Source organism: Nerophis lumbriciformis, linkage group LG18 (assembly GCF_033978685.3).
Source record: "Nerophis lumbriciformis linkage group LG18, RoL_Nlum_v2.1, whole genome shotgun sequence".
NCBI lineage: Eukaryota > Metazoa > Chordata > Actinopteri > Syngnathiformes > Syngnathidae > Nerophis > Nerophis lumbriciformis.
In genome coordinates, this window is record NC_084565.2 from 12,237,853 (window position 1) to 12,252,500 (window position 14,648).

Genomic DNA, 14,648 nt, shown 5'->3' on the forward strand with positions numbered 1-14,648 from the left:
AACACTACACAACAGTAAACAATACAACAGTATACAACACTACACGACAGTAAACAACACTACACTACAGTATACAACACAACAGTATACAACACTACACAACATTAAACAACACAACAGTAAACAATACTACACAACTGTAAACAACACAACAGTAAACAACACTACATGACAGTAAACAAAACAACAGTAAACAATACTACACGACAGTAAACAATACAACAGTAAACAACACTACACGACAGTAAACAACACTACACGACAGTAAACAACACTACACGACAGTAAACAACACAACAGTAAACAACACAACACAACAGTAAAAACACTACACAACAGTAAACAACACTACACGACAGTAAACAACACTACATGACAGTAAACAACACAACAGTAAACAACACCACACAACAGTAAACAACACAACAGTAAACAACACTACACGACAGTATACAGCACTACACGACAGTAAACAACACTACACTACAGTATACAACACTACAGTAAACAACACTACATGACAGTAAACAACACTACACGACAGTAAACACAACAGTAAACAACACTACACGACAGTAAACAACACAACAGTAAACAACACTACACGACAGTAAACACCACTACATGACAGTAAACAACACTACACAACAGTAAACAACATTACACGACAGTAAACAACACAACAGTAAACAACACTACACAACATTAAACGACAGTAAACAACACAACAGTAAACCACACAACAATAATAATAAATAAATAATGTACATTTGGGAATGACTGGTATGAGTTTTAATGCATATTCATGTTCACTACATATTTACAATATATACATCTTGTTTTTCCACATATAATCATTGTTTATTTAGAAAGAAAAAAAACACATTCAAAAGTGCATGAAATGATATCAATCAGATTAGGGTTAGTCAGCTGGTACCTGTGTTTGGTCATAGTACAGAGCAGAGACTTCTGTTTCATAGAGGATCTTTGACTAGTGTTTTTGTAGTATCATCCATCCATGGGAGCCTGTCACAGAAGCACCTTTTAAACAACAGACTGCTCCTGTTTTGTAGAGCACCTTTGAAACTTAAAAGGAGTAATAATCCTGTCACGTTGAGGATCTTTGACCAGTGTTTTTTGCAGTAGATCCCGAAAAACAGCATAATGCTTCTGTCATTTATAGATGATCTCTGTCTAGCATTTTTGTAAATTCTTAAAAACAGCAGTGTTCCTGTCATGTACTATATATAGGATCTTTGAATTGCGGTTTTGTAGGTGGTCCCTAAAAACAGCAATAATGTGATGTGAAAGGATCTTTGTCCAGCATGTCTACAGTATAAAAAACAGTAGAGCACTTTGACTAAACAGTGTGAGGTCAAAACCATTTCAGTGCTTTTGTCATAAAGAAAGGATCTTTGACTAGCAATTTTTGTAGCAAGTACTCAAAAACAGCAGAGTGCTCTTGTTATTTAGGGGCTCTTTGACTAGCCACCTTTGATAAGGTACTCAAAAATAGCAGTCAAATGGATCTTTGACAAGCAACCTTTGAGCAGGTTCTTAAACAGTAATCCTGTCCTGTTGAGGATCTTTGACTAGCATTTGGCAGCATGTCCTTAAAAACAGTAGTTGGTCCTTAAAAACAGCACAGTACTCCGGTTTTATAGAAGATCTTTGACCGGCAGGTTTGTGAAAACTGTAACCCTGTCATGTTGAAGATCTTTGACTAACGTTTTTTTGCAGTAGGTCCTTAAAAACAGAAGCGCGTTCCTGTTTTAAAGAGGGTCTTTGACTAGCCACTTTTGAGCAGGTTCTTAAAAACAGTAATCCTGTTATGTTGAGGATCTTTGACTAGCATTTGGCAGCATGTCCTTAAAAACAGTTATAAAGAATCTTTGAATGGTGGTTATGTAGTTGGTCCTTAAAAACAGCACAGTGCTCCGGTTTTATAGAGGATCTTTGACTGGCAGGTTTGTGAAAACCATAACCCTGTCACGTTGAAGATCTTTGACTAAGGTTTTTTTGCAGTAGGTCCTTAAAAACAGAAGCGCGTTCCTGTTTTAAAGAGGGTCTTTGACTAGCCACTTTTGAGCAGGTTCTTAAAAACAGTAATCCTGTTATGTTGAGGATCTTTGACTAGCATTTGGCAGCATGTCCTTAAAAACAGTAATAAAGAATCTTTGAATTGTGGTTATGTAGTTGGTCCTTAAAAACAGCACAGTGCTCCGGTTTTATAGAGGATCTTTGACTGGCAGGTTTGTGAAAACCATAACCCTGTCACGTTGAAGATCTTTGACTAAGTTTTTTTTGCAGTAGGTCCTTAAAAACAGAAGCGCGTTCCTGTTTTAAAGAGGGTCTTTGACTAGCCACTTTTGAGCAGGTTCTTAAAAACAGTAATCCTTTTATGTTGAGGATCTTTGACTAGCATTTGGCAGCATGTCCTTAAAAACAGTAATAAAGAATCTTTGAATTGTGGTTATGTAGTTGGTCCTTAAAAACAGCACAGTGCTCCGGTTTTATAGAGGATCTTTGACTGGCAGGTTTGTGAAAACCATAACTCTGTCATGTTGAAGATCTTTAACTAAGGTTTTTTTGCAGTATGTCCTTAAAAACAGCACGATGTTCCTGCCATATATAAAGGGTCTCTGAACAGCATTTTAGTAGCAGGTCCTTAAAAACCAGCAGAGTGCTCCTGTTTTATAGAGGATCTTTGACTAGCCGGTTCTTAAAAACAGTCATCCTGTCATATAGAGAGGATCTTTGACAAGCCGGTTCTTATAAACAGTAACTCAGTCATGTTGAGGATCTTTGAATAGTGTTTTTTTTTTGGAGTGTGTCCTTAAAAACAGCCGAATCCCCCTGTCACGCAGAGGATCTTTGACTTGCATTTTTGCCTTTACGCGAGTCCTGAAGAAACTGCATAGCGCTCTTGTCATTTAGAGGATCTTTGACCAGAGTGAGCATATTACAAAAGGATGATTTGATGTCTTTACTCTATGACCAAGCCTTGATATTGTGTCCAACAGAAGAGGTGAGGTAGATACCGTAACAAACATTTGGTGTTGTTGAAATGAGTCAAGCCCTGAGTGGAATTTGTAAAAAAACAACTTATTTTTTGCCGTCCTTTTTCTTCTCCTGCTCAGCCTTCTTCTTCTTCTCCTCCTTGATCTCCTTGTACCTCCACTGGGGAGGCTCCAGGTGGTCCTTGTCCACCTTCTTCTTCTTCTTCTCCTTCTTTGGCGTGGCCTCCGTGGGCCTGTTGATGTTGATGTGCGGGATGCAGCCGGAGGGGAAGACGCTGTTCCTCCTGGCCATGCTGCGCGGGATGAACTTGGACGCCACCTTGTTGGAGGCCAGCGAGATGATGCTGCCCCTCTGGTCGGCCTCGGCGCAGCAGGTTGTGGCGATGGATTCCGCGGATTGCACGGAGGGAATGACGTGCGACGCCGAGCCGTCGCTGTGGCACACCGAGCTTTCCTCCAACTCCCGCTCCGAGTGTTTCCTCATCAGCTCGGGCACGGCCAGGCGTCTCTTGCCCGCTTCGGGGGGGCTGGTCGGGCACAGCGGACGGCAGCCGGTGGAAATGAGCGGGCTGTGGAGGCTGGTGGTGATGCGCACCATGTGGTCCAGAACCCCCTCGTCCTCGGGGTCATGGGGAAACCGGAACGCGAACTTGGTCTTGATGTGCTGGGTGATTTTCTCCCGGGCGCTCCTTTCCGCCGTGGCCTTGGCCACTCGCTGCCTGAGCTCGGGCCACTCGGGGACGTAACTTTCACAGAACTGCTCAGCTTTGGGTCTCATGGTGAGGCGACGAAGACGATACAGCGTCTCATAGCGACCCGTTTTATGGGCCCAGTCCTGAACGCACTTTCCTCTCGTGGTGTCTGTGGCGCCAATGTCAGCCCCTGAAACGTAAGAAGAAAAACTGTTTGATAAGGCGTTTCTCAATAATCAGATCTGTGTGTCCGTATTTTGATTTTAAAGTTAAAGTACCACTGATAGTCACACACACACTAGGTGTGGTGAAATTACCCTCTGCATTTAACCCATGCCCTTGTTCCACTCCCTGTTCTAGTCTTAGACTTAGACTTAGATTGGTCAGATCTAGTCTTAGATTGGTCAAATCTAGTCTTAGACTTAGATTGGTCACATCTAGTCTTAGACTTAGTTAAGTTAAAGTACCCATGATAGTCACACACACACTAGGTGTGGTGAAATTACCCTCTGCATTTGACCCATCCCCTTGTCCTACTCCCTGTTCGAGTCTTAGACTTAGATTGGTAAAATCTAGTCTTAGACTTAGATTGGTCACATCTAGTCTTAGACTTAGTTAAGTTAAAGTTAAAGTACCCATGATTGTCACACACACACTAGGTGTGGTGAAATTACCCTCTGCATTTGACCCATCCCCTTGTTCCACCCCCTGTTCTAGTCTTAGACTTAGACTTAGATTGGTCAGATCTAGTCTTAGATTGGTCAAATCTAGTCTTAGACTTAGATTGGTCACATCTAGTCTTAGACTTAGTTAAGTTAAAGTACCCATGATAGTCACACACACACTAGGTGTGGTGAAATTACCCTTTGCATTTGACCCATCCACTTGTTCCATCCCCTGTTCTAGTCTTAGACTTAGATTGGTTAGATCTAGTCTTAGACTTAGATTGGTCAGATCTAGTCTTAGATTGGTCACATCTAGTCTTAGACTTAGTTAAGTTAAAGTTAAATTACCCATGATTGTCACACACACACACTAGGTGTGGTGAAATTACCATCTGCATTTGACCCTTCCCCTTGTTCCACTCCCTGTTCTAGACTTAGATATGTCAGATCTAGTCTTAGACTTAGATTGGTCAGATCTAGTCTTGGACTTAGATTGGTCAGATCTAGTCTTAGATTGGTCAAATCTAGTCTTAGACTTAGATTGGTCACATCTAGTCTTAGACTTAGTTAAGTTAAAGTTAAAGTACCCTTGATTGTCACACACACACCAGGTGTGGTGAAATTACCCTCTGCATTTGACCCATCCCCTTGTTCCACTCCCTGTTCTAGTCTTAGACTTAGATATGCCCTTGTTCCACCCCCTGTGCTAGTCTTAGACTTAGGTATGTCAGATCTAGTCTTAGACTTAGATTGGTCAGATCTAGTCTTAGACTTAGATTGGTCAGATCTAGACTTAGATTGGTCAAATCTAGTCTTAGACTTAGATTGGTCACATCTAGTCTTAGACTTAGTTAAGTTAAAGTTAAAGTACCCTTGATAGTCACACACACACTAGGTGTGGTGAAATTACCCTCTGCATTTGACCCATCCCCTTGTTCCACTCCCTGTTCTAGTCTTAGACTTAGATATGCCCTTGTTCCACCCCCTGTTCTAGTCTAAGACTTAGATATGTCAGATCTAGTCTTAGACTTAGATTAGTCAGATCTAGTCTTACACTTAGATTGGTCAGATCTAGTCTTAGACTTAGATTGGTCAGATCTAGTCTTAGATTGGTCAAATCTAGTCTTAGACTTAGATTGGTCACATCGAGTCCTAGACTTAGTTAAGTTAAAGTTAAAGTACCCATGATTGTCTTACACACACTAGGTGTGGTGAAATTACCCTCTGCATTTGACCCACCCCCTTGTTCCACCCCCTGTTCTAGTGTTAGACTTAGATTGGTCAGATCTAGTTTTCGACTTAGATTGGTCAGATCTAGTCTTAGACTTAGATTGGTCAAATCTAGTCTTAGACTTAGATTGGTCACAACTAGTCTTAGACTTAGTTAAGTTAAAGTTAAAGTATCCATGATTGTCCCACACACACTAGGTGTGGTGAAATTACCCTCTGCATTCGACCCATCCCCTTGCTCCACCCCCTGTTCTAGTCTTTGACTTAGATTGGTCAGATCTAGTCTTAGACTTAGATTGGTCAGATCTAGTCTTAGATTGGTCAAATCTAGTCTTAGACTTAGTTAAGTTAAAGTTAAATTACCCTTGATTGTCACACACACGCACACACACACACACACACTGGGTGTGGTGAAATTACCCTCTGCATTTGACCCATCCCCTTGTTCCACTCCCTGTTCTAGTCTTAGACTTAGATATGTCAGATCTAGTCTTAGACTTAGATTAGTCATATCTAGTCTTACACTTAGATTGGTCAGATCTAGTCTTAGACTTAGATTGGTCAGATCTAGTCTTAGATTGGTCAAATCTAGTCTTAGACTTAGTTAAGTTAAAGTTAAATTACCCATGATTGTCACACACACACACACACACACTAGGTGTGGTGAAATTACCCTCTGCATTTGACCCATCCCCTTGTTCCACTCCCTGTTCTAGTCTTAGACTTAGATATGTCAGATCTAGTCTTAGACTTAGATTAGTCAGATCTAGTCTTACACTTAGATTGGCCAGATCTAGTCTTAGACTTAGATTGGTCAGATCTAGTCTTAGATTGGTCAAATCTAGTCTTAGACTTAGATTGGTCACATCTCGTCTTAGACTTAGTTAAGCTAAAGTTAAAGTACCCTTGATTGTCATACACACACTAGGTGTGGTGAAATTACCCTCTGCATTTGACTCATCCCCTTGTTCCACCCCCTGTTCTAGTCTTAGACTTAGATTGGTTAGATCTAGTCTTAGACTTAGATTGTTCAGATCTAGTCTTCCATCCATCCATCCATTTTCTACCGCTTATTCCCTTTGGGGTCGCGGGGGCGCTGGAGCCTATCTCAGCTACAATCGGGCGGAAGGCGGGGTACACCCTGGACAAGTTGCCACCTCATCGCAGGGCCAACACAGATAGACAGACAACATTCACACTCACATCCACACACTAGGGCCAATTTAGTGTTGCCAATCAACTTATCCCCAGGTGCATGTCTTTGGAAGTGGGAGGAAGCCGGAGTACCCGGAGGGAACCCACGCAGTCACGGGGAGAACATGCAAACTCCACACAGAAAGATCCCGAGCCCGGGATTGAACCCAAGACTACTCAGGACCTTCGTATTGTGAGGCAGATGCACTAACCCCTCTGCCACCGTGAAGCCCTCAGATCTAGTCTTAGATTGGTCAAATCTAGTTTTAGACTTAGATTGGTCACATCTAGTCTTAGACTTAGTTAAGTTAAAGTACCCATGATGGGTCACACACACACTAGGTGTGGTGAAATTACCCTCTGCATTTAACCCATCCCCTTGTTCCACCCCCTGTTCTAGTCTTAGACTTAGATTGGTTAGATCTAGTCTTAGACTTAGATTGGTCACATCTCGTCTTAGACTTAGTTAAGTTAAAGTTAAAGTACCCTTGATTGTCATACACACACTAGGTGTGGTGAAATTACCCTCTGCATTTGACCCATCCCCTTGTTCCACTCCCTGTTCTAGTCTTAGACTTAGATATGTCAGATCTAGTCTTAGACTTAGATTATTCAGATCTAGTCTTACACTTAGATTGGTCAGATCTAGTCTTAGACTTAGATTGGTCAGATCTAGTCTTAGATTGGTCAAATCTAGTCTTAGACTTAGATTGGTCACATCTCGTCTTAGACTTAGTTAAGTTAAAGTTAAAGTACCCTTGATTGTCATACACACACTAGGTGTGGTGAAATTACCCTCTGCATTTGACCCATCCCCCTGTTCCACCCCCTGTTCTAGTCTTAGACTTAGATATGTCAGATCTAGTTTTAGGCTTAGATTAGTCAGATCTAGTCTTACACTTAGATTGGTCAGATCTAGTCTTAGACTTAGATTGGTCAGATCTAGTCTTAGATTGGTCAAATCTAGTCTTAGACTTAGATTGGTCACACCTCGTCTTAGACTTAGTTAAGTTAAAGTTAAAGTACCCTTGATTGTCATACACACACTAGGTGTGGTGAAATTACCCTCTGCATTTGACCCATCCCCCTGTTCCACCCCCTGTTCTAGTCTTAGATTTAGATTGGTGAGATATAATCTGAGATTTAGGTTGGTCAGATCTAGTCTTAGACTTAGATTGGTCAGATCTAGTCTTAGACTTAGATTGGTCAGATTCAGATTGTGTCTGTATTTCAATGGGTGTGTGTGTGTGTGTGTGTGTGTGTGTGTGTGTGTGTGTGTGTGTGTGTGTGTGTGTGTGTGTGTGTGTGTGTGTGTGCGTGTAATCAAATGTGCGTGTTTTAAATTGTGTGTCCATATTTTTTTGTGTGTGTAGAAAAAAATCTCTGTCGGTATTAAGATCTGTGTGTGTGTCTGTGTATTCAGATCTGTGTGAAGCAGTCTGTTTACACGCCACTTTCGATATTTTTGTTTTATAAAAATTCATATTTTGTTTTTTGTTCATGTTTACAAACTCAGGGAATAATTATTTGAGGGCAAACACCAAAGGATTTAAAAGCAGAGCAGATCAGAAAAGCTCTGACCAGGTCAGTGGAGATGCACACTGTTGATATTTTCAAAAACTGGTGACATTTGGAGGCTTTAATGTGACGTTTAAAAAGCCAACTCTAGAATGTTAAAGAGCAAACTGGGACTTTATTGTCAAGTTCATATCACCATGGGTAGATAATGGGCTGATTGTATCGTCAGTTTTTTTTTAAACGTATGCAGTCAAGTGTTACTAATCTAAACAGATTAGAAAGTCATAGATTACAGTGTGTGTGTGTGTGTGTGTGTGTGTGTGTGTGTGTGTGTGTGTGTGTGTGTGTGTGTGTGTGTGTGTGTGTGTGTGTGTGTGTGTGTGTGTGTGTGTGTGTGTGTGTGTGTGTGTGTGTGCTCATATGTACAGAATGATCCCTTAAACCGGCCTGGCGTCATACACTGGCGGACAAAGTTAGCCGTCTTAAAATATGTTGGGATCAACGGTTCTATTCTGGAAGCCTCTGTTAGGAGGGAACTGCGATCCAAAGTAAGGAAAAGATGCGTGTCATGAGTTACCTGCCATTACAAGTGCTGCCACCACATCGTCGCGGCCCGTCATTGCCGCTTTGATGAGGGCTGTGAAGCCGCGACAGTCCCTTATTTCCGTGTCTATTCCCGAGTAATAGTTCAGGAGGTACATGACCGTGCTGGCGTGACCTGGGGAGTGAAAGAAATGCAGTTGATATTTGCCTTGGTTGTGGTAGTTAGTTAGTGGCCATTACTGCCAGGGTTTGGTTTGTCTTGGAAGTCCTTTGGCCTCTCATCCAAGTAGACTTCATCAGTTCATGATCTTAGACTTAGATTGGTCTGATCTAGTTTTAGACTTAGATTGGTCACATCTAGTCCTTATTGGTCACATCTAGTCTTAGACTTAGTTTGGTCACATCTAGTCTTAGACTTAGATTGGTCACATCTAATCTTAGACTTAAATTGGTCACAACTAATCTTAGACTTAAATTGGTCATATCGAGTCTTAGACTTAAATTGGTCAGATCTAGTCTTAGACTTAGATTGGTCAGATCTAGTCTTGGACTGAAATTGGTCAGATTTAGTCTTAGATTGTCAGATCTAGTCTTAGACTTAGATTGTCAGATCTAGTTTTAGACTTAGATGGGTCAGATCTAGTCTAATATTGGTCATATCTAGTCTTAGACTTAGATTGGTCATATGTAGTCTTAGACTGAGATTGGTTAGATCTAGTCTTAGACTGAGATTGGTCATATCTAGTCTTAGACTTAGATTGGTCATATGTAGTCTTAGACTGAGATTGGTCAGATCTAGTCCTAGACTTAGATTGGTCACATCTTGTCTTAGACTTAGATTGGTCACATCTAGTCTTAGACTGAGATTGGTCAGTTCTAGTCTTAGATTGGTCAGATCGAATCTTATACTTAGACTAGTCAGATCTAGTCTTAGACTTAGATTGGTCAAATCTAGTATTAGATTGGTCAGATCTAGTCTTAGATTTAGATCGGTCAGATCTAGTCTTAGATATTCTCCAACTCTTAATTACCGATTCCGATATCAACCGATACCGATATATACAGTCGTGGAATTAACACATTATTATACCTAATTTTGTTGTGATGCCCCGCTGGATGCATTAAACAATGTAACAAGGTTTTCCAAAATAAATCAACTCAAGTTATGGAAAAAAAATGCCAATATGGAACTGCCATATTTATTATTGAAGTCACAAAGTGCATTATTTTTTTTAACATGCCTCAAAACAGCAGCTTGGAATTTGGGACATGCTCTCCCTGAGATAATCCTAATACCCACTACAACTATGGAAAATACTATACTTTGACTTTCACAAAGTGCATTATTTTTTTATTTTTTTTTAAACATGCCTCAAAACAACAGCTACAAAAACAATGAAGGCACACAGCTTCAGTCCAGAGTATACTAGAGCATACTTGCCTACCTCCGAATTCGGGAGATGGGGGGCGGGGTTGAGGTGGGCGGGGTTGGTGGTGCGGGGTGTGTATATTGTAGCGTCCCGGAAGAGTTAGTGCTGCAAGGGTTTCTGGGTATTTGTTCTGTTGTGTTTATGTTGTGTTACGGTGCGGATGTTCTCCCGAAATGTGTTTGTCATTCTTGTTTGGTGTGGGTTCACAGTGTGGCGCATATTTGTAGCAGTGTTAATGTTGTTTATACGGCCACCTTCAGTGTGACCTGTATGGCTATTGACCAAGTATGCTTGCATTCACTTGTGTGTGTGAAAAGCCGTAGATGTTATGTGACTGGGCCGGCACGCAAAGGCAGTGCCTTTAAGGTTTATTGGCGCTCTGTACTTCTCCCTACGTCCGTGTACACAACAGAGTTTTAAAAAGTCATACATTTTACTTTTTGAAACTGATACCGATAATTTTGTAACCGATACCGATAATTTTGTAACCGATACCGATACTTTCCGATATTACGTTTTAAAGCATTTATCGGCCGATAATATCGGCAGTCCGATATTATCGGACATCTCTAATTATGACCAATGTATGATCCTGTAACTACTTGGTATTGGATTGATAGCAAAATGTGTAGTTTTGCCTAAAATGTATGTAAGGTATCAGAGAACAGAAGAGTAAGTGATTATTACATTTGAATAGAAGTGTCGGTAGAACATGTTAAAAGAGAAATAAGGCATATATTCACAGTAAATGAACCAGTAGATTAATAATGTTGACAAAATAATAGCTTGGTTAATGTTACAATATTTTACGGCGTACATCAGCAGACTAAGTTTCTTTGTTTACTTACTATGAAAAGAAAAGTTGTCTAGTATGTTCACTATCTTACTTTGTGACAAAATTCTTCTTTGATTGCAACAAGAAACATATGTTTAATATATCATAATATTTTTTTGTTAAAGTAAAGCCAATAATGCAAGTTTTTGTGGTCCCCTTTTATTTGAAAAGTATCGAAATACATTTTGTAATGTAAAATATTGGTATATGGACAACCCTAGTTGCAACAAATGGCACAAAAGGAGCATCTGTGGTCAGAATGTTTCTAACTGCTCTTATTTGTTGCAGAGTCTTTTAGGAATGGTTGAAAGGACAGTGTTGTGTGTCTGACACAGGACAAATGTCTTCTAAGACAAACCAAACAGTCCAGTCGGGTTGGATTGAATGCCCTGAGAATACAAATGAGATGAATGAGAAGATCCTTAGACCGTGGCGACTACCTGCTTGGGATGCAATCATCAGTGCTGTGTTGCCTTCATGGTCCTGGTGGTTGATGTCTACATGAGGACAGGTGTTCAGCGCGTACACAATGTCCAGGAAGCCTTTGCAGCAAGCCACCATCAAGCCGTTCTGTGGAGGACCCAACTCACCGTCAGTCCCCGCCAGGCATCTTGGCAGCACGACCAGACCTTACCCAGTTGTTGATGTCCAGCTCCATCACCTCCTCTCTGGCCACGCCCCTCTCCAGGACCCTCTGCAGAGCGGCCAGGTTGTTGCGGGCGCACGCCTGGTAGAGAGTGGATGCCGTCTGCCCGTCCCATGTTTCCCGCGAGTAGTCCGGAAGCACGGAGTCGTCGGACAGGATGCTGTCCGAGTCCCACCCCGATGAAGACCCGTCCTCCTCATCGGGACCCGGACCCAAGTGAGGGTCCTCCACCGCCCTGGCCATGGTCCTACAGCAGCTGAGATGGCGCCCGTTCCTCCGGCTACATCTACGATGGAATCAACGCACACGTCTTTTCTCACTCCTCCATGGTGAAGCTTCGCCGTCAGTCATTCACACACTTGCAAGTCAAGTCCGCCGGGATTAGGGCCGCATTACCTGAGTGTCTTGGCGTGGGCGTGGCCACCTGAGGGTCCTCACCGTTAAGTAACTGGATCAGGAATTAAAAGCCCTGCTGAGCACACAGGCCGGCTAATTTGGGAATAACGCCGTGCCTCTGAATAACCTCAGTCACATGTCGCCCGTCAACTCAGCAACATTTAATGTTCATTTAGTGTACATTTAATGTTCATTTAATGTACATTTAGTGTGCATTTAGTGTGCATTTAGTGTACATTTAGTATGCATTTAATGTGCATTTAGTGTACATTTGGTGTGCATTTAGTGTACATTTAGTATGCATTTAATGTACATTTAGTGTGCATTTAATGTACATTTAGTATGCATTTAGTGTGCATTTAGTATGCATTTAGTGTGCATTTATTGTGCATTTAATGTACATTTAGTGTGCATTTAATGTACATTTAGTGTGCATTTAATGTACATTTAGTGTACATTTAGTATGCATTTAGTATGCATTTAGTGTACATTTGGTGTGCATTTAGTGTAAGTTTAGTATGCATTTAATGTACATTTAGTGTGCATTTAATGTACATATAGTGTGCATTTAGTGTACATTTAGTATGCATTTAATGTACATTTAGTATGCATTTAGTGTGCATTTAGTATGCATTTATTGTACATTTAGTGTGCATTTAATGTACATTTAGTGTGCATTTAATGTACATTTAGTGTACATTTAGTATGCATTTAGTGTGCATTTAGTATGCATTTAGTGTGCATTTAGTATGCATTTAGTGTACAATTAGTGTGCATTTAGTGTACATTTAGTATGCATTTAGTATGCATTTAGTGTACATTTAAGGTACATTTAGTGTACATTTAGTGCACATTTAATGTACATTTATTGCACATTTAAGGTACATTTAGTGTGCATTTAATGTACATTTAGTGTGCATTTAATGTACATTTAGTGTACATTTAGTATGCATTTAGTGCGCATTTAGTATGCATTTAGTGTACATTTAAGGTACATTTAGTGCGCATTTAATGTACATTTAGTGCACATTTAATGTACATTTAGTGTGCATTTAATGTACATTTAGTCTGCATTTAATGTACATTTAGTATGCATTTAATGTACATTTAGTGTGCATTTAATGTACATTTAGTGTGCATTTAATGTACATTTAGTGTACATTTAGTATGCATTTAGTGCGCATTTAGTATGCATTTAGTGTACATTTAGTGTACATTTGGTGTGCATTTAGTGTAAGTTTAGTATGTATTTAATGTACATTTAGTGTGCATTTAATGTACATTTAATGTACATTTAGTATGCATTTAGTGTGCATTTAGTATGCATTTATTGTACATTTAGTGTGCATTTAATGTACATTTAGTGTGCATTTAATGTACATTTAGTGTGCATTTAATGTACATTTAGTGTACATTTAGTATGCATTTAGTGCACATTTAGTATGCATTTAGTGTGCATTTAGTATGCATTTAGTGTACAATTAGTGTGCATTTAGTGTACATTTAGTGTGCATTTAATGTACATTTAGTGTGCATTTAATGTACATTTAGTGTGCATTTAGTGTACATTTAGTATGCATTTAGTGCGCATTTAGTATGCAGGCAGTGTACATTTAAGGTACATTTAGTGTACATTTAGTGCACATTTAATGTACATTTATTGCACATGTAAGGTACATTTAGTGTGCATTTAATGTACATTTAGTGTGCATTTAATGTACATTTAGTATGCATTTAGTGCGCATTTAGTATGCATTTAGTGTACATTTAAGGTACATTTAGTGTACATTTAAGGTACATTTAGTGCGCAATTAATGTACATTTAGTGCGCATTTAATGTACATTTAGTGTGCATTTAATGTACATTTAGTCTGCATTTAATGTACATTTAGTATGCATTTAATGTACATTTAGTGTGCATTTAATGTACATTTACTGTGCATTTAATGTACATTTACTGTACATTTAGTATGTACACGGGCGGTAGTTTGGGGACCCTTGTTCTAAACTGTAAGTAGGTTAGATATACTTATTGAATACGGTTAAATCAAGAGTAAGATTACTGATTCAGTGTTAATATTTGAGTGAGTCCCGGGCACCTTTGTAGTGAAAAGTTGGGCCCTGAGGTCGAAAGGGTTAAGAGACCCTGTTTTACAGCACTGTTTTGCACCTTTGTTGAGCCTTAGGCACGTCTTTTACATGAGAAAATGGACAAAAAGTGGCTTATTGTGATGCATGACGCAACAATGTGTACTTTCTGCCATCTAGTGGAAGAAGATTTCATTGTTCTGTCCCTCACTAAAAGGCACTAATTCACTAAAATTCACTAAAAACTCACTAATTCATGGACCATTTTCAGACTACATGAAATTGTCTCACTTGATGATTTGTCCAATGACGCTTGCACTACTGATCTTTTTTTCCACAATACAACACTTTACGAGATGCAGAATGTGAGGGTTTTGTTAGTTGCGAGCTA

At 40.0% G+C, this 14,648-nt stretch overlaps 2 protein-coding genes across 2 annotated transcripts in view; one reads left to right on the forward strand and one right to left on the reverse strand.

The window, feature by feature from the left end:
* Nucleotides 1-781: 781 nt before the first annotated feature.
* Nucleotides 782-12,127, reverse strand: ankrd33ab (ankyrin repeat domain 33Ab). The gene is made up of 4 exons (XM_061977656.2): nucleotides 11,762-12,127; nucleotides 11,568-11,697; nucleotides 8,897-9,037; nucleotides 782-3,902 (listed from the first exon to the last, which is right to left on the reverse strand). The coding sequence occupies exons 1-4, from the start codon at nucleotides 12,014-12,016 to the stop codon at nucleotides 3,106-3,108; spliced, it is 1,323 nt and encodes a 440-aa protein (XP_061833640.2). The 5' UTR covers nucleotides 12,017-12,127; the 3' UTR covers nucleotides 782-3,105.
* Nucleotides 12,128-14,189: 2,062 nt separating this feature from the next.
* The window catches only part of arhgef25b (Rho guanine nucleotide exchange factor (GEF) 25b), a 90,585-nt gene continuing 90,126 nt past the window's right edge, over nucleotides 14,190-14,648 (forward strand). Inside the window, exon 1 of the mRNA XM_061977653.2 lies at nucleotides 14,190-14,648. This exon is cut by the window's right edge and continues 1,600 nt beyond it. The gene's annotated coding sequence lies outside the window, so the exon portion shown is untranslated.